Raw genomic sequence first — 22,337 nt, 5'->3', positions numbered from 1 at the left:
CATGACAAGACACTGAAACCAATGGTAGCATGACTCATGACCTACACATTCCTAAGCAATTTCGAGGGAAGTAGAGGAGACAAATACCTAAGTAAAGGAATCCTTGGAGATCCAAGTTTTCATCGCCGGCTCCGTTTGTGGCGGTGGCAATGTTGTCGTCTACCATCAAGGTGTGCTGTCTGGGAGATGGTCGGCTCACAGTGACCACGTGCCACTTGTTGTCGTTCAGGGCAACTTTGTTGTTGTCGCGGACCTTGACGGGATGACTGCCCAGGTTAAACACCAAATGGATGTGGCCGTTTACGAGTTCCAGAGCCAAGAAGTCGTGTCCTAAAAGGGAAGTTTGTCAGAGAATTCGTGAAGATACATATGTAAAGTCCTGTTTCTTATTTAGTACACTGAAGACCAATTTTTTTTTTAGACAATTACAACAAGCAATATCTCTGTGACAATTATAAATTCTTCTGCATCAGGAAAACAGACTAACGAAATTATTCAAGAGTACACGATTATTCTATTATTTTGGCTGTGGAAATGTTGAAAGGAATGTGAGGTAAAATTATTCAGATAATATTTCCTCTTAAGTTTCTGGTTTTGAAGAGAAACTTGTGATTTTGCAGCAAACTATAAGATACATAATATTCTGGTAAGTTCTGCCAAGAAAATTATGGCTTGAAAAAAAAAAACGTATAAGAGGGGAAAAAATTTTAGTCTTTATTTAACCAACATATCCTAACTGGATATTAATGATTCAATTTTAAAAAGAAATATTATAATGAGAGTTCCTTATTGTTCAAATAGAAAGAAAGAATTAGCAATGAAATTGTCAAGGCTAAATCATGAATAAGAGTTCCGATAACAGATACACAAGTGAGAGGCCTGTTTATATTTTAAACACCACTTTCTATTGCCAGCTGTTATCATCCACCTTTCCTTCCTTTTGAGTCAAAGACGCTGTTAAAAAATTCAGATTTGGAAAACAGTTGCAAAAATGTAATAATTTTATAGCATAGTAAGATGATCACTAACTTTTCTGGCTATACGTACTGCTACCATCATCTCTTGTATGAATGTATGTTTGTATGCGTAAATTTCAGTTTATACATTACACACAGGGGCCATAAAAGTGAGAAACAGAGAGATTGCATTCTTGAATGAACAAACTTCTGCTACTTCCCGAAGTAACAAATAAAAGACAAATAAAATACAATCGAAAGGAAACATCAGCGCACCTTTCCCGCCATTGTACATGATAAGCCCGGTAGGCTCAAGGGTCTTGAACTGAAAGTAGATGTTTGTTGACGCGTAAGCCTTCAATTGCGGAAGAGCCACGAAAGCCGATTTTGACTTGAAGGTCACAGGGTGATGAATGACCTGAGGTCCTTTGGTGAACGTCGCTGTGACCTGGAATACCCAAAGGAAAATTAAATATTCGAAAGCTGGTGACTTTTTAAAACTAGTTTTGAGAAAAATAATGTGAAAAATGTTTTCAATATACATCTTGACTTTGGAAAACTACTTATTTTGGTGTTCATGACCACTGTTACCATTATGCAGGTTATGATTGAAGCCATTCATGAAATCTAGCCATATATGGACAGGCAAAATTGACGGATTTGAAATATAGTGTACAGAATACATTCTAATTCAAAAGGGGAGGGGCTTCCCGCTGAGAAATACGGGAGGTGTAACGTAAGTTAATTAGGCAATTATGATCTGTAATAAAGTTCCTCCCTCTCTTAATTCTTCTACATTATCCATGTCTTTTGGAAATGCAACATCTTTACAAATTAGGTCAATAAACATGATATTTTTGCAGCTCCCCACCCGCCTTTCGTTTATTTAAATATCAAATAAATGGCTCAAGTTACCTCCAGTCTATCCACGTGTCCGGAACGCGCCATCTCAAACAAGTAATTTCCGTTCATGTAGAAACTCTGCATCTCGCCGATGAAGGCGGGAACTGGAACTTGACTTGGCGAAGAAGAGGAAGAAGCCGATGACGCCAGGGGTGTTGAAGACAGAGTCGACGAGGGAGCCAGGAATGTCGAGCTCGGCCTCCAGCTGGTCGACGTGTTGCTGCTGACCATTCCGATGTGGATGTCACGGTATTCCAAGATGCTGTGACGGCCCATCGTATGTTCTGCAGAAGAGGAAGGAATGAATACCGTCAGTCATTCCAGAAGAAGCAAATTGTTACGCCAGGTTTATTTTGCATTTAATGGGTTTCGGTGCAAGGACTTGACATATAAAAGACCATTCAAAAATCATGCTGGACATCACTCCAGTGACTCACAAACTGAGCATAACTCTTGTAGAAAAGGAAAACGGACATTCACCAACTTCCTAAGCATGTGACTAGTCTTGGTTTCTGGAAATTCAAAAGATGTTTACGAGAGAGAGAGAGAGAGAGAGAGAGAGAGAGAGAGAGAGAGAGAGAGAGACTGTGATATCGCATACCTATAGTAGGAGGGTCCTTGTCCGTCTGCAGAGATATCTGCGTGGCACGGCGTGTCAGTTTGACTGAATGCCATTGCTGATCGTTGAGGCCATTTCCAGCGTACATTACCTGAAGATATTTCGAGCGCAATTAGAACCATTATATACTAGGTTGGGCAATATACGTGTGGGTGTGTGTACAAGAAGTATGTATAATGACCCTGTCATCTGCAATAAATGAAAATGAATGCTACTCTTATAGGGTAAAAATGGAGTGGGATTGGGTGATGTATTATTAGAAAGGGCAAAAGACGATAAACCAAACCCTAATGAGAATGACAGGTGTCTGTATGTTATTGGAAAGATATGAAAAAAGAAGAGTAAAGAATAAAAATAATGAAATTAGAATGGAGACAAGAAAGTAAGAATACACAAGAAACACGAGTAACTGAACTGCATACTCGGTGACAGAGAGAGAGAGAGAGAGAGAGAGAGAGAGAGAGAGAGAGAGAGAGATGGTAATAAGAGCAGCAATAAGAACCAACGGCATTAAGTGGCTTTGTCATTCATGCATTAAGATCAAATAATAAAAATGTTATCAACTGGCAATACGTAAAAAGTCTGTATAGTGATTTCAAAGCCCTTAGTACGGTTTGCGGCTGAAATGCTTGAACCTCATGTTGTAAATAATGTTATTAACTGGCAATATATAAAAAGCCTGTAGAGCGATTTCAAAGCCCTTACCAGAGTTTGTGCTGCAATGCTTGAACCTAATTGTTAAAATAATAAGCCTATTGACTGGCAAAATATATAATAGCCTGTAGCTACAGGGATTTCGAAGTACTTACAAGGGTTTGTGCTGCAATGCTTGAACCTAATTCTGAAAATATTAATGTTATTAACTGGCAATATATAAGAAGCCTGTACGATTTCGAAATAATTACTAGGGTTTGTACTGCAACGCATGAACCTAATTTCGTTGGTGCTGTGAAAATAACGGCAACAGCACCAATGGCCTCTCGTTTAACGGAGGAATACAGACAGTAAACTCACCTTATCTCTGTCTCCTAGCTTGACGGTGAGGCGCAGCCTCCCAGATTGAAGGGCCAGTTCCAGCTTGTCCGAAGAAACACCGGAAGTGGTGGTCAACAGGAGACCGACTGGTCGGTTGGTTCGGAACCTGAAGGCGATGTCCTCGGCCTGGGTGCTGGACTCCTCTCCGGCGGTGACGCGAACGTACTGGGATCCGTCGAAATGAAGCGTTGCTGCGTCTAAGAAATTTAGCATTTAATTAAATTAAGGGATTTGCTACTGTAGAGAAAAATTCTGACACTGAACCCTTCTACTTATGCACGTGAGTTAGGACTATACGGTAACTTCGTTATTTTATATATATAATATATATATATATATATATATATATATATATATATATATATATATATATATATATATATTAGGTAGAAGACTCTCAATCATGTTCTATTGAAGGAGATAGCTGCTTCAGCTGCATTAATTTTATAGAAATTCTTGTCTATTCTTCTTATTACGGCTTCTTCGATGTTACATAGATTAGTGAGTAACGTGCCTATGGGAGGCATAGGGGAAAGTCGACATAGATTAATTTGTAAATATTAAATTTAAAGAAAGTCAAATCTGGCGTATATTATCCGTAGATTAATACAATTATAATTGATAGTATATATGGTTTGAAGGCCGACGTTTCTTTTGGTTTCGACCAGATATTCTCAAGGCTGTGGCTTTGAGTAGACTGACGATGGATTCATGGTCTACCCTATTCATAGTCAGGGGTCAGCAGGGGGTGTCCCGTGAGCTGAATATATATTATATATATTATATATATATATATATATATATATATATATATACCTATAGTTTACATACATCCACCTGCTACCTACAACATTCAACTATCTACCAGTTATTAAGTCAGGCCTTAGCTGATATGAGCAGGATCAAAGAGAAACATTCCTGACAGATATGAGGATGACGCAATACTTTTCCGCACCGTCTTGGTGACTAAAAACGCAAAGTTTCTGTAAGTCCATCAGAAACAGTCGACCGATCAGCCAGTCAATCGGGCGAGGTGTATGAAATAGAGAACACAGTCGCTACTCCCGATGGAGAGGAATTTCAATCAGAGCGATGATGCCGCTGTGAGATCGGGCTCCAAGAACCAAAATCCGCGTGTGGAATGTTGCCGGCGGCGAACGAAAGGTTATACCTCGCGCCAGAATATCAATAGATATGAAAGGGGTTCGCCGCGCTGTGATGGCGTTTGGTTCAAACTATTTTTCCATCGATACCGCTCCCAAAAGGATTGCCAGGGTAGACGGATCGGGAACGGCATAGGATTGCCAGGCTATGTAAGCCAGGAACGGCGCGGGATTAGTAGGGTCCATGGACCAGGAATGGTTGTAACCGCTTTAGAAGGATACACTCGACCATTCCGGTATGCTTTCTTCTGTTTACTTTAAAAAAAGGATACTCTATACTTAACGTTTTTCTCGCATTCGTTCCTTTTATGTAATTGAGCAACATAACCCAAATGGAAACGAACTGTCGTTATTCATTTAAATAATAATTGTTTTGTAAAGTATGTGGTACACCGTATATCGTGTTATATTTAAAGAAATGTCAAGAGACTTTTCTTGGCAAATAAAATTGGATATAGTCCTTGCAAATGGGGTTGTACAACGTTTTATAGTATTTCTTTAGATATATTCTGTATTCTTCACAAACACGTTAAGATGCGGTAACAAATGCAAGTTTAAATGTCATACAGAAACATAGAAAAAAATCTGTTTTATTTACACAAATGACCCATGGTTATCAACTATTTTAATTAAAAACTATATGATTTCAGCAACTAAATAATAATAATAACGTAAATGGTTGCAGGTCCACAACAATGTGAGGTTATGGTCTTTAATGGATATTAAAAGCTTTCGAACCTTGTGTTAGGTTCATCTTCAGTCAAGTGAACATTATGACTTTAAACATTCGTCGAAGTAAACTTCTGAACAGGACAATTCCATAACGAAGAACGCAAATGAAGGAAGCGCTCTACAGCCCAACTAGGTAATTCCGTTGTTGATGTTCGAATTTCTGTTTGCTCGTATGTGCTGAATTTCTCCATCAACAAACTCCGGGTCGCATATTTTAAATGCATGTAGGGCAAAGTTCATTACTACATTGCTCTTAATGTTATTGACATAGAATGAATAAAAATGTATGTAACTTTCTGAGTTAGTTGTTTTGCAATACACAGAGAATTTAAAATTTTATTCATTCCATGCTAATAACATTAAGAGCTATGTAGTAATGAACTTTGCCCTACATGCACTTAAAATATGCGACCCGGAGTTTGTCGATGGAGAAATTCAGCACATACGATCAACCTTCAGAGGACTAAGATACCCCGATCATTTTATTAACAAAGCCATTTCACGAGCTAAGAAAGCATTTTATCGTCCTGTTAACAACCCCAAAGAAAACCCAACAGGTTCTTACCCCTCCCATTCAATCCCAACTTCGACAAGTTCTGTAACTATGCTAACAATAGCCAGAAAGATACTAAAATAGTTTTCAAATACCCCAACACGATTAGCCACAAACTAATTAGAAACAACAATAATGATAAGAATACTTTAATTCCGGATGTTTACGAAATCCCCTGTCAAGACTGTAAAGGAAAATATTTTGGGGAATGAGGAAGAGGATTACCGACCCGATTAGGGAACACAAACGCGCATATGCACTACATGCACAGAGCAATGCAATAGTCTCCCATGCCTTTAACAACAACCATAGACCGAATTGGGATGGACCTAACATAACCCTTAAAAATAACAATGTCCAAACAAGAAGACTGGTGGAAGGCGCCGCCATAAACTTAGGAGAAGCTTTTTACGGTAAAAAGTCGTTCGTTGGGAAGACCCATTAGTCAGTTTTTACATTCTTAAAAGCTTTGTTAAAATTTTTGATTTTAAGATAAGCTCTGTTTTTCCTCTGCCTGTTGCTGCCCCCTCTTCCCCTCTCCTCCCTCAGGCAGGATACAGCACAAGGGACCTGACGTCTAGCAATGTTGCAGCCGCGCCACCAGGGGAACACCATGCAGCATCATCACAGCCCACAAGACGTTCCAGCAGAATAGCAAACAGGAATTCGAACATCAACTACGGAATTACCTAGTTGGGCTGTAGAGCGTTTCCTTCATTTGCGTTCTTCGTTGTGGAATTGTCCTGTTCAGAAGTTTACTTCGACGAATTTTTAGTCATAATGTTCACTTTACTGAAGATGAACCTAGTACAAGGTTCGGAAGCTTTTAATATCAATTAAAAACCATAAACTCACATGCTATAATATTGTGGACCTGCAACCAATGTCATCATTTTCGACACGGAAAAATGTGTCCAATAACGTAAATACTGGGATTATTTATACCAGCATGAAAAGGAATTATCAGAGAGAGAGAGAGAGAGAGAGAGAGAGAGAGAGAGAGAGAGAGAGAGAGAGAGAGAGAGAGTACTTACTCTTCCCACAGGTGGGTCCAACGTAAGATGTGTGAGAGCAGTCGCATATGAATCTTCCCCAGCCGGCTTTGCACTCCCCAGAGTGCAAGCAGGGGGACGAGGAACAGGATCCCCCGTCGCTGTGGCAGAAACGAACTATGGATCCTGAAAAAAATGATGATCATAAGAGTATATATATATATATATATATATATATATATTATATATATATATATATATATGTGTGTGTGTGTGTGTGTGTGTGTACTATATATATATATATATATATATATATATATATATATATATATATATAAATTATGAATAGCCTATGTCATTTCTAAAAGCTAATTAACTTTTATTATTACGAGAATATCTGGTTCATGCGAATTATTTTCATCTCCTTCAGAACTTGTCAATCCTCAAGAGATAAAAATTCTCAAGAGATAAAAGTGTTTTAAAAACTAAAGTATGTGTGACATGTTTGATACGAAGCCATGGACAAACTAAAACATTTGTATACCACTACTGATATTTCATGACTGCGTTAATAATCGTGCATTTAAAATGTAAATATCCTCAATCTCGAGTTTCTCAGACTTCATAATTAATTGACTAGTTTCTTTACATCACAGAAATGGCAACGAATGAAGTAAACGATATGTCGATTAAAAGATAAACAGGAATACTTTCAAGTTATCCAAGTCTTTAGGAAGACTTTCAAGTCATCCATGTCTTTAGGAAGACTTTTCAAGTCATCCACGTCTTCAGGAAGACTTTCAAGGAATCCAAGTCTTTACAAAGACTTTCAAGTCATCTTAGTTTCAAGAAGACCTTCATGTTATCCAAGACTTTAGGAAGACATTAGAGTCATCCAAGTCTTCAAAAAAACTTTCAAGTTATCAACGTCTTTAGGAAGACTTTTCAAGTCATCAAAGTCTTTAGGAAGACTTTCAAGTCATCCAAGTGTTTAGGAAGACTATAGATTCAGCCAAGCCTTTAGGATGACTATCAATTCAACCAAGTCTTTGGGAAGACATTAGAGTTATCCAAGTCTTTGGGAAGAAGTGGAAGGTCATCTAATTCTTGAAGAATACTGCAAAGACATCCAACTCTTCAGGAAAAAGCAATGTTGATAAAAAATGGACGTTACTTACCGGAGTCTTGTTTCTTTGCGTAGGAAGCTAAGTCGGCTGCCTGTCCGTTGATGACCAGGTCCCTCATGCACCCAACGTACCCCAGACCTAAACGACCTGACCACAGCTCAGGAGGGACGTTGATTCCGTTTCCAGCTCCGCCAACGTATAACGCTCCATCAAGGTCCAGTTGATGAGAATCGCCTAGATCAAATAGATGTCTTCTTGTTAATTATACTCTATTAACAAGCTCCATAATAAGTTAATCACACACATATATTGCTTCACAATCTTATTCCTTTAGAGGAGAAGGTACCAGACGTTTCACTTCTGGTTTTCAGCAAGTCCTGCCATAATTATGTTAAAAAAGCTTATGTGCCGATGGTGTCTGGAAAATTTCTTTGATAACCACTGACCTCACTCAACATTACTGAACTTTCAGAGTAAAAACAAGACACCATTTAAGATACATACATATAAATACATCTATCTCTATTTGCCGGTCTACTACATTTTCCTACAAAGTGGATAAAGAAACAATGAATACGAGTGAATGAGACTCACCAGGTGTAGTAAAATCATTGGCTCCCTCGTCCACGGTGATCCTCCCTGCCTGAGAGTCCCTGTTCAAGGTCACCTCGTGCCACCAGCCGTCATCGACGCGTCTGTTGGTTGCTTTGACCTTCCTTGACCCCGACCCAAGGTTCAGGTGGAGGTAGATGTGCCCTTCCAGGAGCTCAAGGGCAAAGAAATCGCCCTGTTGGAAAACATTGCTTTAGTGGACGAAACAGTGTTACTTTTTCCAAAAATGTTCATCTTTAGACCTTGCGTTCATCTTGCACGGTTGCCATATGGCCGACTTTCACAGTGGTATCTATTTAGGTATTCAGAAGGCTTAGCAGCATTATGCATTTATATCCCATTATCAGGACTTCTTTTCAAGGAACTCTAAATTTTGGCATCGGAGGTTACACATATTAAGACCAGAAATATCTCGAAAACTAATCTCGGTAAGTGACGCAGCTGGAAAATGTCTTAGAAATCGCATGGGGCTGAAAAATTCCCGAATTCTAATGCATTAATGAAAAATATATGCAGAGAGAGAGAGAGAGGAGGAGGAGAGAGAGAGAGAGAGAGAGAGAGAGAGGAGAGAGAAGAGAGAGAGAGAGAGAGGCTGCAACTTCCTCGAAAGGTTTATAAAATTCTGAAGATCTAAAATTTCATCCACAAAAATTTCTAAACACTTATATGGTTTTCTCCTCTTCTGCGAATGAAAAGTTCCAATACGTTATGGAAATATGAAATTTAAGAAAGATCTCGGAATAAAAAAAAAAAATCAGAAAATCCTTTGACTGAAGTGCAGAGAGCCTGTACTTTTGAAACTATATTTGCATGGAACGTCTATTTGATCTGCATATTTGGAAGAACAGACTTTCGTCACATCAGCATTTTCTTTAATCTTAACGTCTGACAGGTTTTGGAAAGAAAACATCTTTTCGTACTAAACTGTATGTCAGCAAACATGATTACGCTAAGGCTTTTATTTTTTCCATCCCACAAAATTAACAATGATGTATACATACACGTCTAACGTTCTAAAGCGCAAAAAAGAATTCAGTTTCACAAACTAACTTCACTCTGTTTGAAGTACGTTCAAGTAATGAAATCAGTATATATGACGCTTGAACTTGAGTAGGTGCTTTCTTTCTCTCTCTGTTTGTAAGACTTCAGCCTGAATGGATCTCTCTCTCTCTCTCTCTCTCTCTCTCTCTCTCTCTCTCTCTCTCTCTCTCTGTGCGCGCGTGTGTGTGTGTGTGTTTTACTTATTTGCATATCTGTCAAAGCATAAGCGTGATACCTCGGCACATCTGGCTACGCCTTCAGTGCAATGTCTAGCTTTTGATGTTGCAGTGAGACTCACTCCACGGAGCAAGAAGAAAGTTCGAACTCGTATTTCTGTAGACTTATACTTACATCATATATTAGTACAAACAATAATACAAAATCCGCTTTGAACATTATGCCTGTCTCTAACTTTGTGTCTGTATCTTTGATTTGTCTTCAAGTAAGATGAAATAATTCACGAGGAAGCTTTTATTAAAAATCTATACATATACTATACATGTATAAGTTAAGTATATCTTAGTTTTACCAAACCACTGAGCTGATTAACAGATCTCCTAGGGCTGGCCCGAAGGATTAGATATTTTTACGTGACTAGGAACCAATTGGTTACCTAGCAACGGGACCTACAGCTTATTGTGGGATCCGAACCACATTGTATCGAGAAATGAATTTCTATCACCAGAAATAAATTCCTCTGGTTCCACGTTGGCCGAGCCGAGAATCGAACTTCGGACCACCGGATTGGTAGCCGAGCGCGAAATGTACTCGGCCAACGTGGAACTGTATATAAATCTATATATATTTATATATTAATATATATGATATAATATATATATATAATCAATAGCTTGATGCAAGATTACCTTAAAAAAATTCAACGATTTTTCCGGACTCAAGTTATAGTCATTGTTTCCTAAGCTCTTGCAAACTTAACTGACAGCTTTAATGAACTGGTTTCTAACGGATGGAAATGTCAAAACTGGCCCAGAGTGAAAATTGGAATTTCGTTATGTGAAAAAGTGGGTTAATATGAAATACATATACATCTGTATATTATAACTGGAAAAACTGGGTGGAATTCATATCGTTCTGAAAAAATAATCAATAAAACTCCCTCAATTTCCTACTAGACAATTAAGAGAAGTTGGTATATTTCATGTTTCTTCTGCAGAAGGGTGTACAGAAGTTGTGGTTAATTTGTTTAATTCTCTCTTTGGGTTCATAAACAAGAGAACTTTATGCTGTGGGAGAGAGAGAGAGAGAGAGAGAGAGAGAGAATTCTCCTGGATAATAGTCCAGCAGAGATAATATGACTCATTTTGCTAAACCTCAAGAAATAATAATAATAAAAAAAAATCTGACTAATGAAAGGCGTCCAAACAAACATTAAACCTCAGCGGCGAATGATTTCCTACCCGTGGTTGTTGGATTATGAAGCCAGGGCTTGACATAAAAAAAAAAAAAAAAAAAAAAAAAAAAAAAAAAACAGAAGTCGGGAAGGGCATTCTCGATGGCAATCACCCGAATGCTTGCATTACGCTAAGCATGTTCATGGCCCCTGCGTGACTGACCCACTAACCTGAGAGGACACGGATCCTGAATTAAACATGAGGAGTCCGTTGGCTTCCGTCGTCCGCATCTTGAAGCTGATGGAGCCCTGGCGAGGCGCCTCCCACGAAGGCAGTACCTGAAGAGACACGGCAAGACGTTACGAAGGGCGGGAAAGAAAAAGAAAAACTCTATTCTCATTTTGTGACCTTTACCAAAGAATGAATAATAAAAAAATACAGTTCGCTTTAGTTTGGGTTCTGAAAATGGAGGGCAGGTGAGGCCGCGTGGCTTTGGATCGGATTGGGAGAGGATGTAACCCTTGTAACCTTTGCATCTACAGAGCGTGAAAGTGTTTTTTTTCTTCGAAATGATTTACTCCCAAGTGGCACGTCTGCGTAATTCGTCTGGAATTACAATGGGAGGGATTAATGTCGATAAATACCCCCCGTTTACGAGGAAAATGAGGCTATGCTTCATAAAGGAAAAAAATGAGTTATACTTCATAAAATAAAAATGAGCTAAACCTCGTAAAATGATATTAGTTATAGCTCGTAAAATGAAAATGCAGCGGTGCTAATTATTGTGACTAATTAAATTACTCATTACTAATATGGCTGTAATAGCTCATATTTTAATCGGTATCAGCTGGTACCAGCCCAACACAAAATGCTTTTGATAAAAAAAAATTATCATTATACTGTACATTATGAATATTTATTTGCATAATACAGCAAATGTATAATTTCTTTCTACAAATTATATCATAACAAACCTCGTTATGAAAACAGGCTTAAAGCTGAGAGTAAAATGAGGCGAAAGTGTTACAAGTGAACAATAAATTTTGTTTAGCGGGCAAATAGAAAATCGGAAACAATAAAAGCATAAGTTGATAAGATATGGCTGAATTTTGATTTATTTTATAAATTCTTTTAAATAAAAGATAATTTTTTTTCGCTGATACTCAGTGCTGACAAGAACAAATATCTAAAAAAAAAAAACCTGACTGTGAACATTATGACTATAAAGACACTTTATTGTATGGTGATGTAAAAACAATCTGAATCTAGGTACATAATGGGAAAAACATAATGCTTCACTTTGAATTCACGGTGCGAAAAATTACACACAGAACAACATCAAAATCTGTATATACTTTTTTGTTGATATTTTCACATCTTCATGATTATTAGAACCACACAACATCAGTCAGTGAACTGTCTATGGCCTTTTAAGGAATGAGATTCGTTTGTCTTTAAACAACAAACACTAAGACAGCGAACAAATGAAAACATTTAAAAAAGAAGAGTTCAAGCACATCGACACATCAAAGGCTCTAAAGAGGGTTGTTAAGTTTCAAGGGCAGAACGACTCAACAGAAGACCAAGTGCTGATGGTGATGTTAAGTGGTGCTGTTCAACAAGGCAGGAGGAGGTGCAGTAAACAGGTTGGTTTGGTGCTGAGTGCTCAAATGCTGTGTGCAACAGAGAAGACAGTCGATCAAGAAGATAGTATAGGACTATTGCACTGTGCTGTATCTTGAGGTAGGGTTGTGGAGAGGGGGAGGGGGTAGTGGGTGTCATTCGACGTAGTCTGAACGGTGAGACATTCAGCTACGGGGGCCTACTGGTTAGCATGGATTCTGAGCCATGTCCCATTCAAGTATAGACTATTTGAGCAGCGAGTCATTCAGCTACGGGAGGACTACTGATTTGCGTGGCTTCTGACCCACGTCCCATTCAAGTAGGAGACTGCGTGCGAGTTCAGACTAATAACCTAAATTCTCCCAGACAGTGATCATTTCTCTGGGTATGAGCACCCTTTTCCGACCTCAAACTCATTGGCTGCTGGGGATATTCAGAGGTGAGAAAAAAGGTTCTAGAGGCAGAATGCAGTGAGAGGCACTGGGTAGGGCGAACAGGTTCTGGCTCTGGGAGCATCCAGAGGACAAGGTTGAGTGAGGGAGGAAAACAGTTTAATACTAAAACTAGACCACCCTGCAGAAGGCAGCCGACATTTATGGTCGTACAACTCATGTTGTCGAATCGAATTAATGTATACTGACAACAAGAACGTATTGAGGAGAATTGACATGGTGCTTACTAATTCACTGATCATCATAAAGTGAGATATTGTTATTAGAATCGATATTTGACAGCTTCTTAGATGTGTGATCACAAAGTGACAATAATTATTACAGTACAATTGCTAATGATGGTCTCCGCCATGAGGAAACGAAAGAGAATAGCAAACGTTAATATCGTCAGATTTGTTATTTCTATAGAATATTCCTCTCAAGTATCTCGGAAATGATATACCTACAAGCTTTTTCCATGAAAATGGCAATTGTAAAATACTGTTGCAGTTGCAATAACAAGACTTCTTCAAATTCATCATCAAATGCTTATGGTACTCATCATTATTTCTCTATTTTTTTCTTTCATATCACGCAGAGATAAAAAGATTATGTACTGACTTACAACTATCTAAATAAAAGATAACTTTCTCCAACAGATAAATAAATAAAAGCAGTGTGAAATGGGATTTTTTTCCCCAGAACGAACTAAAAAAAAAAAAGTGAACCAGGAACATGTAAATCTTTGAAAAGAAGAGGGAGGTACTGTAAATCATCAGCCGGGCTTACAACAGCCTCTCTATTCACTGACTCCACATTAGTGATTAGGAAACACCTGAAAGAGTTTGGATTAGTGTATGATTTAACAAAAGCCAAACCCAACAGTTCTGAAAAGGAGACAAAAGCAAATTAGGAAGAGAGAGAGAGAGAGAGAGAGAGAGAGAGAGAGAGAGAGAGAGAGAGAGAGAGAGATAAGGCGCACTGTAATGGCCATAGTGCTGGTCTGTGGACACATTCCTTGAACAGCGGTACTCTGAAGTTTTCAGCAGAGAGAGAGAGAGAGAGAGAGAGAGAGAGAGAGAGAGAGAGAGAGAGAATTTTTAGTTACGAGCCAACTCTTAAGGGCAAACGAGGGGGTTTGAGCCGGTAGCATTGAAAGGGAAGGGGAGAGGGAAGAACTAAAGAGATAAACGTGAAATACAGTCACGAACCGGGTGGCTGGTGAAACAGTTACATGCAAATTTCAGTCTGAAGGTAATTCGCTCACTAAGTTAATGGCTGATAAATCAGATCTCTCGTGTTAGTTTGGACCCTGAAAACCCTCACTCTTAAAGTCTTTACGAAAATCAAAATGTCTAGTAAAAGATGTTAATTCTTTTTAGGCTACCGTCAGACTTTCAGCAGCGACTGGTAATTAGTAACTGTATCCTCAGACCATCCTGCAGGTGAAGTTATAGCTTATAGAAAGAAATGTGGAGGAGTCAGCTGGTCAAAACAGCTGATTCAAGGGACATGGATTGCAGAGTTCTACTTCAGAGCCACCATAGTATACGTAAGGTGAATGCTTGCATGAACTGTCATTGCAAGCCAGCTGACTTCATCCACATTTCGTTAATCTCCAGATTCTCTTCATGCACATGGAACAATCGTTCGCTGTAGTTTTAGAAGTAGAGGTTGTTATTATCGAAGAAGCATTAATTTGTTTCGTTGTTTGTAAATAAGGGCTTACCAATACGGCGTCTGGGCGGGTAAACTTGACAACACCATTCTCGGGACCATCCTGTGAGAGGGTGTGGTTAGCACACGGGATTTTTTGGACTTGAACGTCATCATTTCTCTTTCTCATGAACAAACACAAAACTTCAAATTGCACACATGACAAACATAGAACAGGGTTCATAAAGAACAAAATATTTGTAACAATGAGTGTATACAATGTGATACTGCAGAAACAAGAGGCATTTCACGTTGCATACATAATTATGCATAGAGTTAACTACATAATTTTGCTATTATTTCTGATGATAGGCCAATATAACTCATAATTTATGGATTTATGCCGTAGCCTCTGAGTATTGTACAAGTGAAAAAGATACCTGAAGTAAAATGCAAAGTCATTCAGACACTTACAGATAATTAGACAAGGGACGATTACAGGTAACCTGACGAGACGACGCAAAACAGGTGTTAACCTAACAAATGATTATTTCTTTGTCTGGCATGTGATAAAATATAACTAGTATATGAATGGCAGTATAACTGCCATATGTTCACGCCTACAGGCATATCCGCACGCACGCACACACACAGACACACACACATATATATTTTAATATATATATATATATATATATATATAGATATATATATATATAATATATATATATATATATATATAGAGCACACATATAAGTATGCATTGAAAATATGAGCACAGTTCTAAAGTTGCACGTTTAAATGCCAAATGTCAATCAGATACTAGAATTTAGGGTGAAAGGCATGACAGGAACGACTGAAGATGATCCTGAGAGCACTGTACCCAAAGCACTCCAGGCAAGAAGTTGCAATACTGCCGCAATGCCCGGCATTGGATTGTTCAAGAATATCGAGGTACAATATGAAAGGCAAACAAACCTAACATGCGTCACAGCACAGAAGAGGCGTACAGAATGACGAATTGGCATAATATACTATAAATAAATAAATCAACCGATAAATCTTCCTATATAGAAGCCTGTGTGCAAATAGATATTTTTAATTTTTTCTGTAACGCATAGTCTACGGGTAATGAACCTTTGTTTTGTACTATCGGCAGATGAAATAATAAACCGCCTTGCATATTGGGTTCATAGTTCATATGCTAGGTGCTAGATAATAAAATATAGAAAACAATGATTTAAACGGATGTAGGGCAATATCATACAAAAACCATTAAGTAAGAACACACATTTAACATTAACATTAGAGAGAGAATTTAAGCGCGTAATAAAATGTTGAGCAGGAGGGCAAAATTATGTCAAAGGGAAGACATAAGAAGGGTCTTTAATGGTTAAGTGAATTAGTCTAGGACTCTACGTTCTCATTCCAAACGGGAATCTTAAAAGACCCTCTTAATCGAAGGGACTATAATTGGATGTCATTCCTTACTAAAAAAAAAATTCTATCTGAATATCTTTGTGTGTTACGCATGCATACCTAGTTTCAGATACTCTGTATATTTATGTATATATTCTCACAAATACACTTACGCACTAGCACACTCATTAAAACATACATGCACACATTCGCAGACGCGTACACAGAATAAAACTCGTGTTTATCTGGTGTGCATTTTCATGTGTGAAAGTGATAAAACACACACACACACACACACACACACACACACACACACATATATATATATATATATATATATATATATATATATATATATATACTTATATATACATACATACATATATCATAATAAACGATAATAATAAACTACATCAAAGTTGAATGATATGCCGATATAAACATCCTATTGTAACAAGTCCTAAGATCTACATAAATCAACATGAATCCCTTTTCCGGATATTCATCAATATTTGGCAATAACCTCAATAACAACAACAATAACAACAACAACAATAATGAAAGAAAGGCAAGAGAGCTGTTTTCCTCCTCACCAGATAGGACTCCTGTGTAGTGAAGGACACGGGGTCTCCTGCTTCCACCTCCAGGCACATGAAGTCGAGCTTCCCGGAGACGTGGAGCAGCGGATTCCCTTCCCTCGCCATCCGGATCAGATCCAGTCGCACCGAGTCTGCGCGGTACTCCACCTTGATGGGAGAGCGAATAGTTAAGAAATTAGTGAATTATTAATACATTATAAAATAAATCTTATTAATAAGTGAACAAATACTAGCCATTACAGTTGTTTCAGTATACAAAGTAATTAAATACACATTTCATTTGCGTGTGTTAATGCATAGTATTCCACTTGGATAGGGATCAAGCAGTTAAGAAATCAGTAATAAATAATATATAAATTTGATAATAAATTTGATTGCAAATGAACAAATATTAGTCGTTAGGGTTGTTTCAGTGCACAAAGTAATCGATAACACGTATTTCATTTACTATGTGGATTAATGCATTCTTTATTTTTCCTTTTTCGTTTATTATTACTTTAAAGTAAGATGAACACTATTTGGGGATTAGTTGGAATATAAGATTTAGGCCAGAGGCCAAGCGCTAGGAACTAGAAGGTCATCCAACGCTGAAAAGGAAAACTGAGGGTAAAGGAAGTTTGAAAGGTGTAACAGGAGGAAAACATCGTAGTTGCACTAAGAATCAATCATGGAGGGTAAGATGGAAGAAAGAGGATATGGAAGGAGGTACAGAAAAATGAATAAAAGAGGTTGCAGCTAAGGGCCGAGGGGACTCTGCAGAGAGCCTTCACTATTACCTACAGTGCACCGGATGAGGTTCACTGACGGCACTAACCCCCTACGGGGACTGTTGCTTGTAGATGCGTTTTCTTTTGATCAGGCAAAAGAAAACTGCAATTTTCGGTGGAGTTTATGGAACCTGATCAGCAACACGACATCCACTTGACAAAACAGCCTCCATCTAAGGGACTGCATCTTCTAAAGCCTAATTCAGCCTCCTCTTAAAAGTCACGAAACAAAGCCCCCAACAAATAAAATGGAAATATAATTCAATATAACCCACCGAACACCCTACCAGGAGACTACCAGCACTAAAGAAATAAATCGAAAGACCTTTCTGTATATTTTCCGAACACTCTGCAGAACTATTGTCGCCATCTAGATATTCGGAATTACGTCCTCTCAAGTTCCTTGGGGGGAGGGGGGGGGGGGGGGGGGGGGGGGGGGGGGGGGGGCACGTAGAAAGCTACGCGCCATCAGAGATGCCGCATTTAAATGTACACACATAACGTCCCCTTCCGGCGGAAATATGATAATGTAAGCGAAGTGCACGAGGAGGAGGAGGAGGAGGAGGTAACGGCAGGGGAGAGGAGGAGTAGGAAGAGGAGGAATGGTTTTGAAGTGTGAATTAGGATGAGAAAAAGAAGAGGAGAGAGAGAGAGAGAGAGAGAGAGAGAGAGAGAGAGAGAGATTCCCAGCCTCTTTTTTTCCCACAGAGACGGCGGCGGCGGACGCTCACAAGGCCAGAAGAATATGATGTTTAATGTGTACACAAATCGCTATGCAGCAGCCAAGGCTCCGAGAAAGGTAATATTTTCCTTCGCTTCTCTCCTACAGCCTCTTTCCCTTTTTCCTTTTTCGTTCCTCCCCCCCCACCCCCACCCCCCACCCACCCCCCCGCCCCCAAACTTTCGACCGCAGACGGAGGGAAGTATATAAAACGTTAAAAGGAAAATGTGCAGTGGATAGTGTCGTGGAATTCCACTGAGATGTTGCGGGTTTGTGTCTCCCCCAGGTCGACGAAAATTCACTGGCTCTGATACCCCGTGTGGGGTCTGCGGTGGGAGGTTGAAACCAACATTCTTTGGAAGTTTGAATTCTAAGTCAATAGCTCCTGTGTGCTGCGGTATATATATAAATATATATATATCTATATATATTATATTCTTATATATATATATATATGTATGTATATCTTTCAGCCTTATCATCATCGTTGTAACAAGAGTAATATTTTTTACTATATATCATTTTGCATTTAACTAAATACAGCTCGCACCGAGGTATATCGTAGATTATATTAACTCAAAATAATTCCCTGATAATGTATTTTCATATCTGTTATTAGAAACTACTTTTGTCTTGTTCCATTCAATTTTAATTCGCGTTTTTCCCTTCTCTTTGTCTCTGAATGACAACCTGCATTTATTTTGCTTATTTTCATGTTGATTAATTTGATCCACTTCCATTTCCTTATCCGATTCTATTTTGTAAGATATATTTCATTTCCGTCTCTTTACGAGGTCATTATGTTACATTCACCTTTTCCTGCACTTCTCACCTTACTGGCTTTCCTGCATATCATGGCTTTTACGTAACTAATTTACTTTCGACATTTTTCACATTTCCGTACCTTACGGAGTTCGCACCTCTCTACTTTAAAACACACACAAAGCCATATATTTGTATATGAATAGTGTGCTTTTGTGTATCTTTATATACGCTTAAATGCACCGCATGTATTCAGTATAAACTACTGGCGCTAATATGTCTATGCGAGCATTCGTTGCTCAATTACTGTTCATATCGACATTGGCAAAAACCTAAAACAAAATATAAAAGTTTTAAAGTAAACAAAATTCGTTAAAACCATTAAATTTAGCCGCGATATTTCCAGCAAATTTGGCTCGCTGTTATTCAACCCGTATATAAATATGGATAAAAAAATACATTCCAATTAGCAATAGAATTTTTCCATATGCCATATGATTTCGAAAGTACGAACGGAAACAAACCTATATTGTTACGGCTGATGGCAGTGAATATCCTTTTGCGAGTGATTATGGAGTGGGGCAGAAAATAATAATAATCGATAGTTTTGAACGATGAGCGATGATAATAACTGGGTAAAATGTACGAGTATAAAAATGAATATGAAACTGGAAATAAATATACTTTTACAAGCTAGGTTACTTACCTCTGACTCTCAAATTTCAAAAAGCAGCATATTACAGTCTCATGTTATTGTTAGCGTTAACTCATTCATAAACTATTTCGTGCAATGGGGGCCGTTATTCTCTTTTATTAGGGCAAATGAACGGTATGGCGTTGAGAATTGCAACTCTATCATGCGATGTATCAAAACATCAGAGCAACAGTACTGAACAGAGCAAGTATCCTAAAAAGAAACAATTGAAAAATGCGCCGAAAAAATCGAGTTTTCCTTACAACGAATCAGACCGGCAGCTCTCAAGTTGCTTACCAGAAGCACGATCCATGGCTAACTTTAACCTTATATAAGAGGACAACTACCGAGGCTATAGGGTTGCAATTTGGTATGTTTGGTGATTGGAGGGTGGACAGAAAAAAGCCGGCATAAAGTTTTCACTTACAGAAAACTGAAAATTAGAGCAAGATCCTTTACTACAGGTCACTTGTAGCTGCATCTTAGATTTCCAGGCAGATTCTCCTTAAGCATCAGCTTGATTTCTATCAGGTCTCAGATTTGCATATGATCTAAGTGAGTGATAGTCACGTAAGTTTAGTAGAAACTGCATTTTGCTCATTCCGAACTTCTTGCTAATTTAACGAAGAACCATCTAAGCACTGACATTATAAATATCCACTAAAAAGTAATCCGTAAAGTAATGCTTATTAGTATTATCGGTTACAATAATAACAATTCGTTTGAAAAATAAAAATGGCCTTCATGTCGATACTTGACTTCCATAAATGCAGTTTATATATATTTAAAATGTGCATATTAAAACACACATAAATAAACAGCCTCACCAGAAAATCTAAGCATAACCACAGTTTCCAACACATTTACAAATACAGCCACAAGTATATTTCTCAAATTTTAATTTCTGACACCAAATTATTATTATTAACTGATCCTCTTATCACGAGAGATGAAAACTGGAACCAGACATCGTAGAAGAAGGTGAACAACTCTAAGTAGACACCAGAGACCAAAGGAACGAATTAATTTTCTTTTATCGAATTTATGAAATTTCATCAAAGGCGGCGGAGACAAAGCCAGGTTTCATCAGCAGTCCATCCAAAACCGTCTGATTTTAATTGAGAACAGAACCCCCCACTTTTTATTTTTTTTATTTTACAAACCCCATTTGCCTAAGCGTAATGAACAGGACAAAATGTAATTCTCAGAGATAATGCGGTCCTGGTCCAAATTCATTCCAATATTTGTGTATGACAGATATCGAAAAAGTGACTCGGTCAATATCTTTCTCTCTTATATTTACATGCGCCCACATACACCTACAAATGCAAGTAAGAATTCGCGAAATTGTATCTTTCCCTTCTACAAATGTACTTGCTTCAGTCACGCACAAGAATATGACACTTACACACATTCACAAACGAAATTAAACGCATACATTCACTTCACATACACATGCATACATAAATACATACATACATATGCATAGATACAATATATAATATCTATATACATATGTTATAAACATAAACATACACACACATATACTACATATAAACACATGCATATACTATATATATATATATATATTATATTATTATATATATATAATATATATATATATGTATATATATAATACGTATATAGGTTTGTGTGTGGCCCCTAGTAAGTGCCCACGTTGAAACATAAAAGGCAGAGTTGACCCTGCATCCTCTTAAGCTTAGAGATGAATCATTATAATGATTCTAATATTCCGTCACCAGCGTCCTGGCCTTTCTCACACCAAACTAATGATGATGCTAATGTATCATTCACGTTCAAATCCTCTGGATGATCTGAGTTGTAATCCCGCATTACCCTTAATGCCGAGGGCAGTCCAAAAGTATTTAGACATACATCATTTCAAACGTTGATGCGAATACTAAACATCGCGGATATTTGCATCACTATACGGGGCCACGTTCAGAAAGGGCCATGGCGCGTTCAGACAGTAATCTTGCTTGAAGAAAGCAGCAAAGGTGACTAAATTGTAGCTGCTAATACTTAAGGTCGTTTGGAAAAACCGTAATAAACAAGAGGATTTTAACTTTATACTAATAATATGGAAAAAATTTTAATCATTTGGTGAAAAGTCTGACGGAAAGTTAAAAAAAAATAAAATAAAAACAAAAAAACAACTCGTGAAAGTACGTTAACGTATGCAGAGTTGAAACTACACCAGCCTAACAAATTCTTGAGATCCTTGGTGTAAATTATTTCAGTAATACGCCAAAAGATGCCGGAAAACGCGTTCGTGTGATATCTTAAGAAAAAATAAAAACACAATTTTAAGAACTTGACAGCTGTTCACTGTACATTCTATCAGTAAATCTGTGTTACATAACTACAGGAATTTGGATAAATACCTCAGAGTCCAAACGAGTCAAAGTTTCCCGCTGTAATTTTAAATGTCATTCGCCTTGTCGTCTTTAATTCATTAATTATCGCCAGTACGCAAGAATACACCACACCAAAGACCTTTCAGTACACTTCTATCCCTTAATATTTTTTTAATAACTACCTGTCAATTAGTTTAAATGG

General features: G+C 37.9%; 1 protein-coding gene across 4 annotated transcripts in view; it reads right to left on the bottom strand.

Moving 5' to 3' along the window:
- The window catches only part of LOC135225716 (neurexin 1-like), a 530,721-nt gene that overhangs the window by 43,709 nt on the left and 464,675 nt on the right, over positions 1 to 22,337 (bottom strand). For 3 of the 4 annotated variants that reach the window (XM_064265111.1, XM_064265087.1, XM_064265105.1), the window contains 11 exons: positions 16,808 to 16,960; positions 14,869 to 14,919; positions 11,316 to 11,423; positions 8,675 to 8,867; positions 8,132 to 8,314; positions 6,996 to 7,139; positions 3,493 to 3,710; positions 2,461 to 2,569; positions 1,872 to 2,143; positions 1,233 to 1,404; positions 88 to 330 (listed from right to left, as the gene is read on the bottom strand). In XM_064265111.1, coding sequence (XP_064121181.1) covers positions 88 to 330; positions 1,233 to 1,404; positions 1,872 to 2,143; positions 2,461 to 2,569; positions 3,493 to 3,710; positions 6,996 to 7,139; positions 8,132 to 8,314; positions 8,675 to 8,867; positions 11,316 to 11,423; positions 14,869 to 14,919; positions 16,808 to 16,960 — 1,846 coding nt within the window. The remainder of the gene's footprint in view (positions 1 to 87; positions 331 to 1,232; positions 1,405 to 1,871; positions 2,144 to 2,460; positions 2,570 to 3,492; positions 3,711 to 6,995; positions 7,140 to 8,131; positions 8,315 to 8,674; positions 8,868 to 11,315; positions 11,424 to 14,868; positions 14,920 to 16,807; positions 16,961 to 22,337) is intronic. The other variant, XM_064265096.1, reaches the window with a different exon arrangement.

The sequence above is a fragment of the Macrobrachium nipponense genome, chromosome 20, assembly GCF_015104395.2.
Source record: "Macrobrachium nipponense isolate FS-2020 chromosome 20, ASM1510439v2, whole genome shotgun sequence".
Taxonomy (NCBI): domain Eukaryota; kingdom Metazoa; phylum Arthropoda; class Malacostraca; order Decapoda; family Palaemonidae; genus Macrobrachium; species Macrobrachium nipponense.
Note: the sequence above shows the minus strand (reverse complement) of the source record. Positions and strands in the feature narration are given on the sequence as shown.